Here is a 16,618-nt window from a genome sequence, read left to right on the forward strand (position 1 = left end):
GAAAGTCACTGGGATCTGTCATTGGAGTCAGAGTGACTGAGCACATGGACAAATATGAGCTGATCAGAGAGCCAGCATGGATGTGTAATGGGCATGTCATGTCTAACAATCTTGGTTGAATATTTGGGAGATGTCACTAATGTGGTAGATAAGGGAGTGTCTGTGAATGTTATTTTTATGGACTTCCAGAAGGCATTTGATAAGGTTCCACATGAAAGATGAACAAAAATGAGAATGCATTGATTGGAGGAAACCTGTGGACTTGGATAGGGAATTGGTTAGGAGATAAGAGACCGATAAATGGGGATAATAGATATCTACTCCAATTGGCGGGATGTGACTGATGGTATCCTCAGGGATCAGTGTCGGGGCCTCAGCTTCTCACTATTTATCGTTGATTTAGATGAAGAATACAGAGCCGGATATCCAGGTTTGCTGACAACACCTAGCACAGTAAGTGGTGTAGCTGGGAGTGGGAAGTCGCAAAGGGACATTTACCGATTCAGTGAGTGGGCAAACCTGTGGCAGATGGAGTTCAACGTGGGACGTGTGAGGTCATCCACTTTGGACCCGAGAAAGATCGATCCGGGTAGTTTCTAAATGGCACAAAGCTGGGAACTGTGGGGGAGCCGTGAGATTTAGGGGGCCAAGTATAGAATCACTAAAAGCTGCAGGAAACAAGGGCTGGAAAATAGACAACAAGGGAGTTTGGCACCACTAAAAGGTATATACTTCAATTCAAGGAGTATAGGGACTAAGACAGATGAGACATTTAGGAGTACGATATTATAGCTATTACTGATACCTGCCCCTCTTTCAGCCATGTATGACAGCTCAACATTCCTGGTTACAGGGTTTTCAGACGGGATAGAGAGGGGGGTAAAAAAGGAGGGGAGAGGCGCAGTATTAATTAAAGAAACAATTACAGCTGTGAGAAGGGATGATATGAGAGGGGGTCATCAAACAAGGCTGTATGGGTTGAATTGAAGAACAAAAAAGGAGCGATCACACTACTGGGAGTGTACTTATAGACCCCCAAACAGTCAGAGGGAGATAGAAGAACAAATATGTCGGCAAATTGCTGCAAAGTCCAAAAACTATAGAGCTGTAATAGTGGGGGATTTCAACTGGGAAAAAGGTAGTGTGAATGATGGGTGGTGCGGAATTCCTAAAATGCATTCAGGAGGACTTCTTCAGCCAGTATATAACAAGCCCAACAAGGGAGGGGGGCGGTTCTGGACTTGGTTTTGGGGAATGAAGAGGGGCAGGTGGAAGGGGTATCAGTGGGAGAACATTTTGGTGCTAGTGATCATAATTCAGTAACATTTAGGGGAGTTATGGAAAAGAACAAAGATGGACCAGGAAAAATAGTTCTCAATTGGGGTAAAGCCAATTTTGCTGAGCTGAGATGGGAATTGGCCAAAGTGACTGGAAACAGTTACTTGAAGGTAAATCAGTGTCAGAGCAGTGGGAGGCATTCAAGGAGGAGATCCTGAGGGTACAGAGCAAGTATGTTTCCTTAAAGAAAAAGGGTGGGGCTAACAAATCTTGAGCCCCCTGGATGTCGAGGGACATACAGGGTAAGATAAAGAAAACAAGGGAGGCTTATGACAGATACCGAGAACTCAACACTGCAGAGACTCGGAGTATAAGAAGTGCAGGGCCGCAATTAAAAAAGACACCAGGAAAGCAAAGAGAGCATGAAAGAATGTTCGCAAGTAAAATCAGGGAAAACCCAAAGATGTTTTATAAATACATTAAGAGCAAGAGGATAACTAGAGAAAGATTGGGGCCTATTAGAGACCATAAAGGAAATCTGTGTGTGGAGGCAGAAGACGTGGGTATGATTCTTAATGAATACTTTGCATCTGTTTTCACAAAAGAGAGGGGCAATGCAGACTTTGCAATGAGGGAGAAGGAGTGTGAAATATTTGATGAATTAACCATTGTGAGTGAGGAAGTATTAAGAGGCTTAGCAGCTTTGAAAGTGGATAAATCCCCAGGCTCGGATGAAATGTATCCCAGGCTGTTAAGAGAAGCAAAAGAGGAAATAGCAGAGGCTCTGACCATCATTTCCCAATCCTCTCTGGCTACAGGTGTGGTGCCAGAGGACTGGAGGACTGCTCATGTTGTACCTTTGTTGAGAAAGGGATAGACCGAGTAATTACAGGCCAGTCAGCTTAACCTCAGTGGTGGGAAAATTATTGGAAAAAATCCTGAGGGACAGCATAAATCTTTATTTGGAAAGACACGGATTAATCAAGGACAGTTAGCACGGATTTGTTAAGGGAAGGTCGTGTCTGACTAACTTGATATTTTTCGATGAGGGCAGTGCGTATGATGTAGTGTAAATGGATTTTAGCAAGGCTTTTGATGAGGTCCCACATGGCAGACTGGTCATGAAAGTAAAAGCCCATGGGATCCGGGGCAAAGTGGCAAGTTGGATCCAAAATTGGCTCAGAGGCAGGAAGCCAGTGTAATGGTTGATGGATATTTTTGTGACTGGAAGACTGTATCCAGTGGGGTTCCGCAGGGCTCAGTGCTGGGTCCTTTGCTTTTTGTGGTATATATCAATGACTTGGACTTGAATGTTGGGGGTATGATTACGAAGTTTGCAGATGGCACTAAAATAGGCTGTGTGGTTGATGATGAAGAAAGCTGCGGACTGCAGAAAGGTACCAATGTACTGGTCAGGTGGGCAGAACAGTGGCAAGTGGAGTTCAATCTGGAGAAGTGTGAGGTAATGCATTTGGGGAGGTCTAATAAGGCAAGGGGATACACATTAAATGGTACGACACTGAAAAGTGTAGAGGAACCAAGGCACCTTGGACGATGAGGGGAGACCTGATTGAGGTGTATAAAATTATGAGGGGCCTGGATAGAGTCGCTAGGAAGGACCTGTTTCCCTTGGCAGAGGGGCCAACAACCAGGGGGCATAGATTGAAAGTAATTGGGGGGAGATAAAGACGAGATATGAGGGGAAATTTATTTACCCAGAGGGTGGTGGGGGTCTGGAACTCACTGACTGAAAGGGTGGTAGAGGCAGAAACCCTCACCAAATTTTAAAAGTACTTGGATGTGCCCTTGAAGTGCCGTAACCTGCAGGGCTACGGACCAAAAGCTGGAAATGGGATGAGGCTGAATACTCTTGGTTGGCCGGCGCGGACATGATGGGCCGAAATGGCCTCATTCCGTGCTGTAAATCTCTTAAGATTCTATGAAAACCCCTCATAATTTTGAACACGTCTATTAAATCTCCCATTAATTTTCTCTGCTCTAAGAATAATCCCAGCTTCTCTAGTCTCCACATAACTGAAGTCCTTCATACCTGGTACCAGTCTAGTAAATCTCCTCTGCACCCTCTCCAAGGCCGTGACATCCTTCCTGAAGTGTGGTGTTCAGAGTTGGACACAATACTCCAGCTGGGGCCTAACCTGTGATTTATAAAGGTGCTGTATAACCTTCTTGCTTTTCCTATTCCTCGATTAATAAAGTCCCCTCAGCAACTTGTCCTGCTGCTTTCAAAAATTGTCTCAACTCCCAGATCGCTTTGTTCCTGGACCCCCTTTAAAATTGTACCATTTAGTTTATGTTGCTTCCCCTTATTCATTCTTCCAAAGTGCATCATTTCACACTTCTCTGCATTAACTTTCATCTGCTGCGTATCTTCCCAATTCACCAATCTGTATATGTCCTCACTGAGTTTTGTGCCATCTGCAAACTTTGAAATCATGCCCTATACAGGTATACCCAAGTCACAGTTAATTTTGTCCTGGATAATTGTCTGAAAGTTTGTCCACCGCTGACGTTTGGGTCACTGGCCTGTAGTTGCTGGGTTTATCCCCCTTTCCTTTCTTTGAACAGGTGTGTAACATTTTGCAATCCTCCAGTCTTCTGCACCCAGCCCCGTATCCAAGGAGGGTTGAAGGATTGTGACCAGAGCCTCTGCAATTTCCACCCTTGCTTCCCTCAATGCCCTAGGATGTTGAACACTGCCAATCTTTTAAGTACTTCCTCTTTATCTATGTTTATCCTATTCAATATCGCCACTACCTCTTCATTTACTGTGGCATTGGCAGCACCACATCTCTAGTGAAGATGGGTGCAAAGTATCATTTCATAGAATCATAGAAATTTATAGCATGGTAGGAGGCCATTTCGGCCCATCGTGTCCATGCCAGCCGACCGACCAAGAGCTATCCAGCCTAATCCCACTTTCCAGCTCTTGGTCTGTAGCCCTGCAGGTTACGGCACTTCAAGTGCACATCCACATACTTTTTAAATGTGGTGAGGGTTTCTGCCTCTACCACCCTCTCAGGCAGTGAGTTCCAGACCCCCTCATATCTCCTCTAAACCTCTCCCAAATTACTTTAAATCTATGTTCCCTGGTTGTTGACCCCTCTGCCAAGGGAAACCGGTCCTTCCTATCCACTCTATCCAAGCCCCTCATAATTTTATACACCTCAATCAGGTCTCCCCTCGGCCTCCTCTGTTCAAAGAAAACAAACCTCCAATCTTTCCTCATAGTTAATTACCTCAGCCATGCCCTGTGCCTCCACAAGAAGTTCTCCTTTCTGGTCCCTAATCAGCTCCACCCTTCCATTGACCATCCTTTAACTATTTATAAGTTTATAAAATACTTTATTGCTCCCCTTTATGTTACCTGCTAATCTTGCCCCTCTCATTTCCTACTTTAGTTCTCTGCACGCTGTGTTCATAGAAACATAGAAAATGGGTGCAGGAGTAGGCCATTCGGCCCTTCGAGCCTGCACCACCATTCAAAAGATCATGGCTGATCATTCCTTCAGTACCCCTTTCCTGCTTTCTCTCCATACCCCTTGAATCCTTTTAGCTGCAAGGGCCATATCTAACTCCCTGTTGAATGCTTGGTTCTCTGCTGTATTAGGAATCTGACAGCATTTCTGTTTTGTTTTGATCTATATCTTTAGTCATCCAGGGAGCTTGAGCTTTGCATACTTTCCCCCTCATAGATCGCAGCCAGACGAGGCACATTACGATCTTCTTTGTTCATTTACTGTTTTACCTGGCACACTGCTTCCAATCCGGTCTCAACTCTGAGATTGGCCCTCCTCCCGTTGGGTATTTTTATGTTTGATTTTTCCTCCTTTCCAGAACTATACTAAACCTGATATTGTGGTCACTGTTCCAACGCCTCTCCCACTGAAACGTGCTCCACTTGCCCCACTTCATTCCCCAGCACTAGACCCTCATTGGGCTGCAAACAGACTGATCAAAAAGGTTCTCCTGTACACGTTTCAGGAATTCCTCCTGTCCTTTGCCCATTACACTGTTATTTTCACAGTCTGCATTCGGATCATTGAAGTTCTCAAACATCACCGGGCCATTGTCTGAAATGTGCTTTCAGGTTTGCTGCTCTATTTTGTGGTCTATAGTTTACACACAGCAGCAGAATCGCTCCTGTTCTGCTCCTTAACTCGAGCCAAAATAGATTCTGTCTTTGAATCCTCAAGCACGGCATCCCTTACCAGGGCTGAACAGTCCCCGTGTTTGAGCCAGGTCTCCAATAATGCAACTGTGTTATAACCCCATGTGGCAACTTGAGCCTGCAGCTCACCAACCTATTTACCACACTCTGTGCTTTTATGCATATGCACTCTAACCCTGCCTTAGGCTGATTTACATTTCCCCCCTCTCTAATCCCTCCTCTTTTTGGACTGCTCTTAATTCTAATGTTGTTTGTCTCTCCCAGTAGTGGTAATGTAGGGCACAGTATATATCAGGAAATTAGAGGGGCATGTAACAAAGGTAATACAGTAATCATGGGGGACTTTAATCTACATATAGACTGGGCAAAGCAAATTTGCAGTAATCGTGTGGAGGACAAATTCATGGAATGTATACAAGATGGTTTTCTAGATCAGCATGTTGAGGAATCAACTCGGGAACAGGCTATTTTAGATTTAGTTTTGTGCAATGAGAAAGTGTTAATTTTCTCTTGGGCAGTCCCTTGGAGTTGAGGATGATTTACTTCCACACTAATGAGTTCTCAGGTGACTGAGTCCAATACAGGACCTACAGTCTCTGTCACAGCTGGGGCAGACGGTGGTTGGAGGGACGGGTGGGTGGGGGGCTTGGGTTGTCGTGCATTCCTTCCGTTGTTTGCGCTTGGCTTCCACGTGCTCCCGGTGAAGAGACTCAAGGTGTTCGGTGCCTTTCTGGATGCTTCTCCATTTTGAGCGGTCTTGGGCCGGGGATTCCCAAGTGTCGGTAGGATATTGCATTTTTTCAAGGAGACTTTGTGGATGTCCTTGATTAATAACCTTGGTTAATCTCCTTGGTTAATAACTTTGTAGTAAAGGGGCCTTTAGGGAAGAGTGACCGTAATATGATAGAATTTTATATTAACTTTGAAAGTGATTTAATTCAATCCGAAACAAGAGTCTTAAATCTAAACAAAGCAAACTACGTAGGTATGTTTGCGAGTTGGCTAAGGTAGATTGGCAAACTACATTAAAAGGTATGACGGTAGACAAGCAATGGCTAGCATTTAAACAATTGATACATAATTTACAACAAACATACGTTCCTTTAAGGCACAAAAACCCCACAGGAAAAGTGATCCAACCGAGGCTAACGAGATAATATTCGATCAAAGGAAGAGGCTTATAATGTTGCCAAAAAGAGCAGTAAGCTGAGGATTGGGAGGATTTTAGAATTCAGCAAAGGAGGACCGAGAAATTGATAACGAAAGGGACAGTAGAATGAGAGTAAACTAGGGAGAGACAAAAACAGTCTAAAAGTTTCTATAGGTATATAAAAAGGCAAAGATTAGTGAAAGTAAATGTGCGTCACCCTCGAAGAACTCCAGCAAATTTGTCAAACATGATTTCCCTTTCATAAAACCATGCTGACTCTCTTTGATTGAATCATGTTTTTCCAAATGTCCCGCTACTGCTTCCTTAATAATGGACTCCAGCATTTTCCCAACCTCAGATATTGGGCTAACTGGTCTATAGTTTCCTGCTTTTTGTCTGCCTCCTTTTTTTATACAGGGGTGTTACATTTGCGGTTTTCCAATCTTCTGGGACCGCCTCAGAATCCAGGGAATTTTGGTAGATTACAACCAATGCATCCACTCTCTGTAGCCACTTGTCTTAAGACCCTAGGATGTAAGCCATCAGGTCCAGGGGACTTGTCCACCTTTAGTCCCATTATTTTATCTAGGACTACTTCATTAGTGGGTTGGGGGGACGTTGGGGGGGGGGGGGGCGCAGGCAGCGGGGGGTGGTGGGCAAATGTAACCTTCCGCTGAGAGTGCAGTTGGATTTATAATTGATGTAATACGTCAGCAGATTAAAGGTTTTATTATGGAGAGGTAGATTCCGCCTGGCCAAAAACTGAACGTGGCAAAAAGCCACAACCCAGACCAAGTTATGTTTTAGAAATCGGGGCATAAAGTTCAGTGTTAAAGAAGTAATGACAAATGTGTACAAACCATTGGTGACACAACAGTTTTGGGAGTATCATAGAACAGACATTGAGACCATCGAGAGTGTTCTGCAGCTTCACAGGATCAGGCCAGGGATGGGAAACTATGTGGAGAGCCTGGAGATACTGGGACTGTTCCCGGTGGGGCAGGGAAGGCAAAGCGGAGATTTAATGTGTTTTTTTAAAATTCTGACTGGACAAAAGCAAAAGGAGTCAGTGTTGAGGGGTCTTCAATTTAAAACGATCCCCAGAGACGGGTTGGGAGAGATTTCTTTATGCGGAAATGTTTTTTAACTTTGCCACAGTGAGAGGTTGTGGCAGAGCATTGCACGTTTAAAAATTGGTTAAACATTTGAGTCCCAGCAAGTTGGAGGGGTCTGAGGAGAGTAGGGAGGTGTCATTGGTTGGAGGGCTCTGCCCATCCCCCCCCCCTGCCCATCCCCCCCCTCTCTGCCTGCCCCCCCTCTCTGCCCATACCCCCGACCCCCCCTCCTTCCCTGTAGCAAATAGCTGGCACAGGCACTGTGGGCCGAATGGCCCTCTGCAAACCTGTGATGTGGGTAAGGAGCCTCAGTGCTGATGCAACCCGACGGGGAAAATACTGCAGTCCGTGGTGAGCTCAAAGTTCACACCACGTGAGTGAGTGCTAAACATTGAATGAGATGGAATGATTGGTGTTTGCGGAAGGTTTGTAACTGCTGGCTGTTTGCAGGGCCACGACTGCACACTGACTGACTGTTGGCAAACTGAAGCTTGGCTCGATATTTGAGGAGTCTGACTCTTGTGTGTTGTTTCAGGTCCAGTGCACATCGAGCAGCACCCGAGAGGTAAGTGACTCCGTCCAGGCTCTGAGCATTGCCCTTATCCAGCACAACTTCAAGCTGCACTTCCTCACCTTAGCACATTTCTGCACTCCTTCTGTATGACTTGCACACCTGTTGTACCTGTCAGGAAAGGTTGAGGTTTGTTTCTCTAGAAAAGGCATGACTGAGGGGTGAGCTGATGGAGGATTTTCAGATTATGAAAAAGTTTGATCGGGTAGACACAGATGTTTCCTCTTGTGGAGGAGACCAGAACTAGAGGCTATAAAGACAAGATAGTCACTAATAAATCCAATGGGGAATTTAGGAGAAACTTTTTTACCCAGAGAGTGGTGAGAATGTGGAATTCACTACCACATCGAGTGGTTGAGGCGAGTAGCTCGGGTACATTTAAGTGAAAGCTAGATAAACCCGTGGTAGAAGAGAATCGAAGGATATGAAGAGGGGTGGGAGGAGGCTCCTGTGGGGCATAAACACGGCACAGACCTGTTGGGGGGAGGCCCCCAGAAAACAGAGTTGGCAAACTGTAACTAGTGGGATGCCGCAGGGATCAGTGCTGGGGTCTCAGCTATTTACAATCTATATTAATGACTTGGATGAAGGGGCCAGTGTAATGTAGCCAAATTTACTGATGCTACAAAGGTAGGTGGGAAAGCAAGTTGTGAGGAGGACGCAAAGAATCTGCAAAGGGATATAGACAGGTTCAGTGAGTGGTCAAACATCGGGGGATATAGACAGGTTCAGTGAGTGGTCAAACATCGGGGGATATAGACAGGTTCAGTGAGTGGTCAAACATCGGGGATATAGACAGGTTCAGTGAGTGGTCAAACATCGGGGGATACAGACAGGTTCAGTGAGTGGTCAAACATCGGGGGATATAGACAGGTTCAGTGAGTGGTCAAACATCGGGGATATAGACAGGTTCAGTGAGTGGTCAAACATCGGGGATATAGACAGGTTCAGTGAGTGGTCAAACATCGGGGGATATAGACAGGTTCAGTGAGTGGTCAAACATCGGGGATATAGACAGGTTCAGTGAGTGGTCAAACATCGGGGATATAGACAGGTTCAGTGAGTGGTCAAACATCGGGGGATATAGACAGGTTCAGTGAGTGGTCAAACATCGGGGGATATAGACAGGTTCAGTGAGTGGTCAAACATCGGGGATATAGACAGGTTCAGTGAGTGGTCAAACATCGGGGATATAGACAGGTTCATTGAGTGGTCAAACATCGGGGATATAGACAGGTTCAGTGAGTGGTCAAACATCGGGGGATATAGACAGGTTCAGTGAGTGGTCAAACATCGGGGGATATAGACAGGTTCAGTGAGTGGTCAAACATCGGGGATATAGACAGGTTCAGTGAGTAGTCAAACATCGGGGATATAGACAGGTTCAGTGAGTGGTCAAACATCGGGGATATAGACAGGTTCAGTGAGTGGTCAAACATCGGGGATATAGACAGGTTCAGTGATTGGTCAAACATCGGGGGATATAGACAGGTTCAGTGAGTGGTCAAACATCGGGGATATAGACAGGTTCAGTGAGTGGTCACACATCGGGGATATAGACATGTTCAGTGAGTGGTCAAACATCGGGGATATAGACAGGTTCAGTGAGTGGTCAAACATCGGGGGATATAGACAGGTTCAGTGAGTGGTCAAACATCGGGGATATAGACAGGTTCAGTGAGTGGTCAAACATCGGGGGATATAGACAGGTTCAGTGAGTGGTCAAACATCGGGGGATATAGACAGGTTCAGTGAGTGGTCAAACATCGGGGATATAGACAGGTTCAGTGAGTGGTCAAACATCGGGGATATAGACAGGTTCAGTGAGTGGTCACACATCGGGGGATATAGACAGGTTCAGTGAATGGTCAAACATCGGGAGATATAGACAGGTTCAGTGAGTGGGCACACATCGGGGGATATAGACAGGTTCAGTGAGTGGTCAAACATCGGGGATATAGACAGGTTCAGTGAGTGGTCAAACATCGGGGATATAGACAGGTTCAGTGAATGGTCAAACATCGGGAGATATAGACAGGTTCAGTGAGTGGGCACACATCGGGGGATATAGACAGGTTCAGTGAGTGGTCAAACATCGGGGATATAGACAGGTTCAGTGAGTGGTCAAACATCGGGGATATAGACAGGTTCAGTGAGTGGTCAAACATCGGGGATATAGACAGGTTCAGTGAGTGGTCACACATCGGGGGATATAGACAGGTTCAGTGGTCAAACATCGGGGGATATAGACAGGTTCAGTGAGTGGGCACACATCGGGGGATATAGACAGGTTCAGTGAGTGGTCAAACATCGGGGATATGGACAGGTTCAGTGAGTGGTCAAACATCGGGGATATAGACAGGTTCAGTGAGTGGTCAAACATCGGGGGATATAGACAGGTTCAGTGAGTGGTCAAACATCGGGGATATAGACAGGTTCAGTGAGTGGTCAAACATCGGGGGATATAGACAGGTTCAGTGAGTGGTCAAAAATCGGGGGATATAGACAGGTTCAGTGAGTGGTCAAACATCGGGGATATAGACAGGTTCAGTGAGTGGTCAAACGTCGGGGATATAGACAGGTTCAGTGAGTGGTCAAACATCGGGGGATATAGACAGGTTCAGTGAGTGGTCAAACATCGGGGGATATAGACAGGTTCAGTGAGTGGTCAAACATCGGGGATATAGACAGGTTCAGTGAGTGGTCAAACATCGGGGGATATAGACAGGTTCAGTGAGTGGTCAAACATCGGGGATATAGACAGGTTCAGTGAGTGGTCAAACATCGGGGGATATAGACAGGCTCAGTGAGCGGGCAACAATTTGGCAGACGGAGTATAATGTGGAAATTTGAGGTTATGCACTTTGGCAGGAAAAATAAGTAAAATTATTATTTAAATGGGGAGAGATTACAAAATGCTGCGGTACAGAGGGATCTGGGGGTCCTTGTACATGAAACACAAAAAGTTAGTATGCAGGTACAGAAAGTAATCAGGAAGGTAAATGAAGTGTTGGCCTTTATTGCAAGGGGGCTAGAGTATAAAAGTAGGGAAGTCCTGCTACAACTGTACAAGGTATTGTTGAGGCAACGCCTGGAGTACTGCGTACAGTTTTGGTCTCCTTAATTAAGGAAGGATATATTTGCATTGGAGGCAGTTCAGAGAAGGTTCACTCGGTTGATTCCAGAGATGAAGCAAGGTTGTGCCTATACTCCTTGGAGTTTAGAAGAATGATAGATGATCTTATTGAAACGTTTAAAATTCTGAGCGGGCTTGACAGGGTAGATGCAGAGAGGATGTTTCCCCTCATGGGAGAATCTGGAACTAGGGGGCATAGTTTCAGAAAAAGGGGTCGCCCATTTAAAACAGAAATGAGGAAAATTTTTATTCTGAGGGACGTGAGTCTTTGGAATTCTCTGCCCCAGAGAGCTGTGGAGACACGGTCATTGAATATGTTTAAGGCAGAGATAGACAGATTTCTGAACGATAAGGGAGTAAAGGGTAATGGGGAGCGGGCGGGGAAGTGGAGCTGAGTCCATGATCAGATCAGCCATGATCTTATTGATTGGTGGAGCAGGCTCAAGGGGCCAGATGGCTGACTCCTCCTATTTCTTATGTTCTTATAGGCCGAATGGCCTGTTTCTGTGCTTGCATGTTAAGTAATTCTCTGTAATTGTTTCTCTTGCTGTGCACTAACGTGTTTTCCTTTGGGCCGCTGACGGTGTCTTTCATAAGTTACAACAGAGGGTCTCTGGGGGGATGTATATTTACAGGGCTCTGCCACCAGCCTATGTGAAGATTTTTCTCTCGACCCTTCTTCTGGCTCTCAGTGCTGGTCTGATCACTGGCCAGTGCTGAGCGACCACAGGGTGCAGTCTTTTAGTCTGCTTTTGCCTTTGTTGCTGTGGCCACTTGTTTTAATCCCAGCCTTCTACCTTGACCAGTTTACAGTCTCTGCCTGCAGGCTGTTTGAACTGCCCCAAGCTGTTTTAAGCTCCATGCTCGGTTTGACGTGCCCGTCTTACTGTGCTGTGTGGTTTACTGTGGTCCGCAGTGAGCCAACGCAGCCAGCTGCTCGACCAAGGACGGCATCGCTGCTGAGCCTGACCCTATCCTCGCCCCACGTCAACACGCATTTCCCAGCAGGAGTCACTGGATTGTGTTCAGGAGCAGGACACAGAACCAATTCCCCCGACCCAAACCCCCCCCACCCCACCTCATCTTCACTGAGGCCAATTGTGAACCCAGCTGGGAGGAGCTGGTCTGGGAGCTCATGGGTGAGGGCCAGTAATATTCCTTGTCTGTTGGGGGGCAGCAATATTCTCAGTCTGTGTGGGGGGAGGGGTGGGGGTGCAGCAGGGGCAGTGATATTCCCAGTTTCTGATCGTGCGCAATCACACGGGATCTCTCCGGCCATAGCCTCTGAGCTTGTGTTTTGGAAGCTGGGAATGTTTTCGTCGGGCTGTGGGCATGCAGTCTTCATTGCGTCACCAAACCTCTGACTGCACTCTGCACTGCATTCTGTGAGCCTTGGGCGGTCCCAAGGGCCCGAGCCTGGGGATTCCAGTAACTGTATTGTGTTGTGACTGAGTGTTCTTTATATTTATTTCCCAGGTCCGGAGTTGTGTGCAGGGTGAAGTATTGCAACTCTCTGCCAGATATTCCCTTTGACCCAAAGTTTGTGACGTATCCATTTGACCCGAATAGGTACGGTAACAGTTGTTTGTGTTGGTCTGCAGGTTTAACCTTTCTCTCTCCTCGCTGACAATGTCTCTTCCTGCACACCATTTACTGAAGTGGGGCTGCGGACAGCCTCAGGACACTAGCCTGTTGGAGGGGGAGGGAAAAAAGACACTTGGATAGGCCAGCGAAGCGCGCAAAGGACTTGATACACCCCCTTCCCTTCATTGAGAGAAAGCCACTCCTTCCGCAAGAAGAGCAGAGCAGCGAAAGACACCAACAGCGGCCAAAATCTGGGACAGAGAACTGAACAGTGGGGAGCACGGTGGGGGGGCGGGCAGTGCTGGGGGGGGGGCGCAGGGGAGCGCAGGCCGTGTCCGGGGGGGGGGGGGCAACACGGCCCGTGCTGGGGGGTGGGGGGGGAGGAGCATGGGGGGAGGGGGGTGCAGGGGAGCGCGGGCCGTGTATGTGTGCATGTTCTCCTGGTGAACATTTCTCCCTCGACCACCAAAAGCAGATGAATGGGTTGTTCACCATATTGCAGGATGCTGCGGTGTGTCGATTGGCCGCTGTGCTTGTTGCCATTGGTTGTGTGCAATGCGCCTGGCTGATTTTGAGGCTCTGATGCTCTGTGTAACTGTCAGACTGTTCCATTGAGGTTGATTGATTTAAATAATTGCTTTTTTTAGTTGTGTTGGGGCAAGTGCACTAAATAGTTTGAGTGACGTAGACAGGGGTACAGGGCACAATCTTGAAATTGCAGATGACTCCAAACTAAGAAGTGCAGTAAACAGTGAGGGGGATTGTGCTGGACTACAAAAGGACACAGACAGGCTGGTGGAATGGGTGGACACGGGGCAGATGAAATTGAACAGAGAAGTGTGAGATGATATATTTTGAGAGGAAGAATAAGAAGAGACCATACACACTAAATGGTACATTGTGAGGGGTGCAAGAACAGAGGGACCTGGGGGTGCTTGTGCACAAACCTTTGAAGGTGGCAGGATAGGTTGACAAAGCAGTTAATAAAGTATATGGGATCTTGTGATTTATAAGTAGAGGCATAGAGTACCAAAGCCAGGACATTATGCTAAACCTTAGCTCCCAGCTGGAGCATTGTGTCCAATTCTGGGCACCATACTTTAGGAAGGAGGTGAAGGCTTTGGAGAGGATAGAGAATAGATTTACTAGAATGGTTCGAGGGATGTGGGATTACAGTTAGTGGATAGACTAGAGAAGCTGGGGTTATTCTCCTTGGAGCAGAGATGGCCGAGGAGATTTGACAGAGATGTTTAAAATCTTAACTGGTTTAGATAGAGTAAATAAAGATAAATTGTTTCCAATTACCGAAAGGTTCAGATTTAAAATGATTGGCAAAAAAACCTGAGGCGATAAGAGGAAAACGTTTTTACGCAGCGAGTGGTTAGGATCTGGAATGCACTGCCAGAATCAACAGTAGTCTTCAAAAGGGAATTCATCAAATACTCGAAGGAGAAAAGCTAGCGGGGATATGGGGAAAGAGCGGGGGAGCGGGTCTAACTGGATCGCTCGTTGAAAGAGCCGGTACAGACTCAGTGGGCCGAATGGCCTCCTCTGTGCCGTAATATTCTATGACAACACTGAACAATTTATCTTGTGTATTTCCCAGGTTTGTACAGTATAAAGCGACCTCTCTGGAAAAACAACATAAACATGAGCTGTTAACGGAGCCAGATCTGGGAGTTGTGATCGATCTCATTAACCCAGATACGTACCGGATCGATAACAATGGTAAGGCCCGGGGCTGTCTACAGCAACACAGTGTTCATATCTCTGCTCCCTGTCCATCTGCTGCTGGGACTGTCCCCGGCCCCACACTTCGGCACCCAGCACCAGCTGCTGTGCATTGCTCCGGCTTCTGGTTCTGTATAGTTTTCACGTTCAACAGCCCAAGATATAACATCGTAACCAGATTGCATCCCTTGTTTAACCGGGAGCCGATGGGTGAATGGCCCTTGGTGCGAGTTAGGATACGGGCAGCAGAGTTTTGGATGACCTTGGGTTTATGGAAAGGACAATTGGGGTTTGTGGCAAGTTCAACAGAGCTGGCACAGTGAAAGTTAGCAGTCCAAAATTCACTTATTCTGTTACATTCGTGTTCCTTGGGGAATTCCATGTGTGTTTAAGATAAATGCTCACAGAACTCTTTCGTATGACCAGCAAGAGCGAAGGAATCTTGCTCTTGGCCACTTTGCTCCTTGAAGAAGGAAAGCAAATGAATATAAATCACCGGCCCAAGGTGATTGTGGACAGGCCGGTCCCTTCTGTCACTCGCCCATAACATTTGACCTCTGACACCATGTCACAGACTGACGGTGCACAATGGTGACATTCATCCGCATTGCTCGTTCTGAGTTGAATGGCGGCCGCCAATCGAGAGTCTGTCCTCATTCCACCTACACACACAAGGTTGGCACATTTACGTGTGACACTTTTTACCTTGTTACTGAGAGTGATCCCGGCCCAGGGTGTTTGCAGTGTGAGGGGTGCTGTCCTCTGATTGTGTCGCCTCCTCTCCACAGTGATCCTCGACAGTGCAGATGAGAAATTACTGGAGGAAGAAATTCAGGCACCATCCAGTTCAAAAAGGTAAGTGACTAGGGGCCAGAGCGCTGACTGGGAGTGACCAGGGAGTGACCGGGGGGGGTCAGAGTACTGACCAGGGAGTGACCGGCGGGGTCAGAACACTGACCGGGGGGTTCAGAACACTGATCAGGGAGTGACTGGGGGGGGGGGGGGGGGGTGGTCAGAGCACTGACCGGGAGTGACCAGGGGTCAGAACACTGATCAGGGAGTGACTGTGGCGGGGGGGGGGGTCAGAACACTGACCGGGGGGGGGGGGGGGGGGGGTCAGAGTGCTGACCGGCACATGACCTGTTTTAGTGATGTGTGACTTGAACTAATAGAAACAGCATCTCCAATGGAGCCACGTGGGCTATGTGCAATAGTGTTAATTGTTTGGGATTGCCATCTCCCTCGGTGGAACACCCACTTGGGAACATCGTATTGTGGGCCAAAAGTAACTTCCAGCTGACAATCCGGACAGCCCAAGTTACTGATCATACTTTGCACAGCCTTTGGAATTAAACCGTTACTCTCTGATTCTAGCAATACAAGTTTTTAAAAAATTCAATCGAGACAAACTCCATTTTCGCAATGCACACACAGCCTTGGCGGGGCAGTAATTACATAGTTGTGCTATTCTTTCAGGTCACAAGGATGATAATGGTGCTGGCTGTAGCAAGTAAATTTAGAGCAGTGGCGAGATGGAATGATGTACTCGGGCAGCGTGAGCTTTTGGTGCTGTGTATGGGGAGGGGTTGAGGCCTCCTAGTTCTAGCTGACTCTGGCTGGAGTGTCTAGAACTAGAGGTCATAGTCTCAGGGTAAGGGGTCGGTCAAGCAATTTCTTCAATCAGGCTTGTGAATCTTTGCATTTCTCTACCCCAAAGGGCTGTGGATGCAGAATCGTCCATTCGAGGCTGAGATAGACAGATATTTAGTCTCTCGGGGAACCAAGGGATATGGGATCGGGCGGGAGAATGGAGTTAAGGTCGGTGATCAGCCATGACCTTATTGAATGGAGGAGCAGGCTCGAG

The 16,618-nt window shown here is 47.1% G+C and overlaps 1 protein-coding gene across 1 annotated transcript in view; it reads left to right on the forward strand.

Moving 5' to 3' along the window:
• Positions 1-16,618, forward strand: part of paf1 (PAF1 homolog, Paf1/RNA polymerase II complex component) — a 38,706-nt gene that overhangs the window by 4,614 nt on the left and 17,474 nt on the right. The window contains exons 2-5 of the mRNA XM_070867948.1: positions 8,268-8,297; positions 12,916-13,008; positions 14,630-14,751; positions 15,543-15,609. Coding sequence (XP_070724049.1) covers positions 8,268-8,297; positions 12,916-13,008; positions 14,630-14,751; positions 15,543-15,609 — 312 coding nt within the window. The remainder of the gene's footprint in view (positions 1-8,267; positions 8,298-12,915; positions 13,009-14,629; positions 14,752-15,542; positions 15,610-16,618) is intronic.

This window comes from Pristiophorus japonicus, chromosome 26, assembly GCF_044704955.1.
Source record: "Pristiophorus japonicus isolate sPriJap1 chromosome 26, sPriJap1.hap1, whole genome shotgun sequence".
Taxonomy (NCBI): Eukaryota; Metazoa; Chordata; class Chondrichthyes; family Pristiophoridae; genus Pristiophorus; species Pristiophorus japonicus.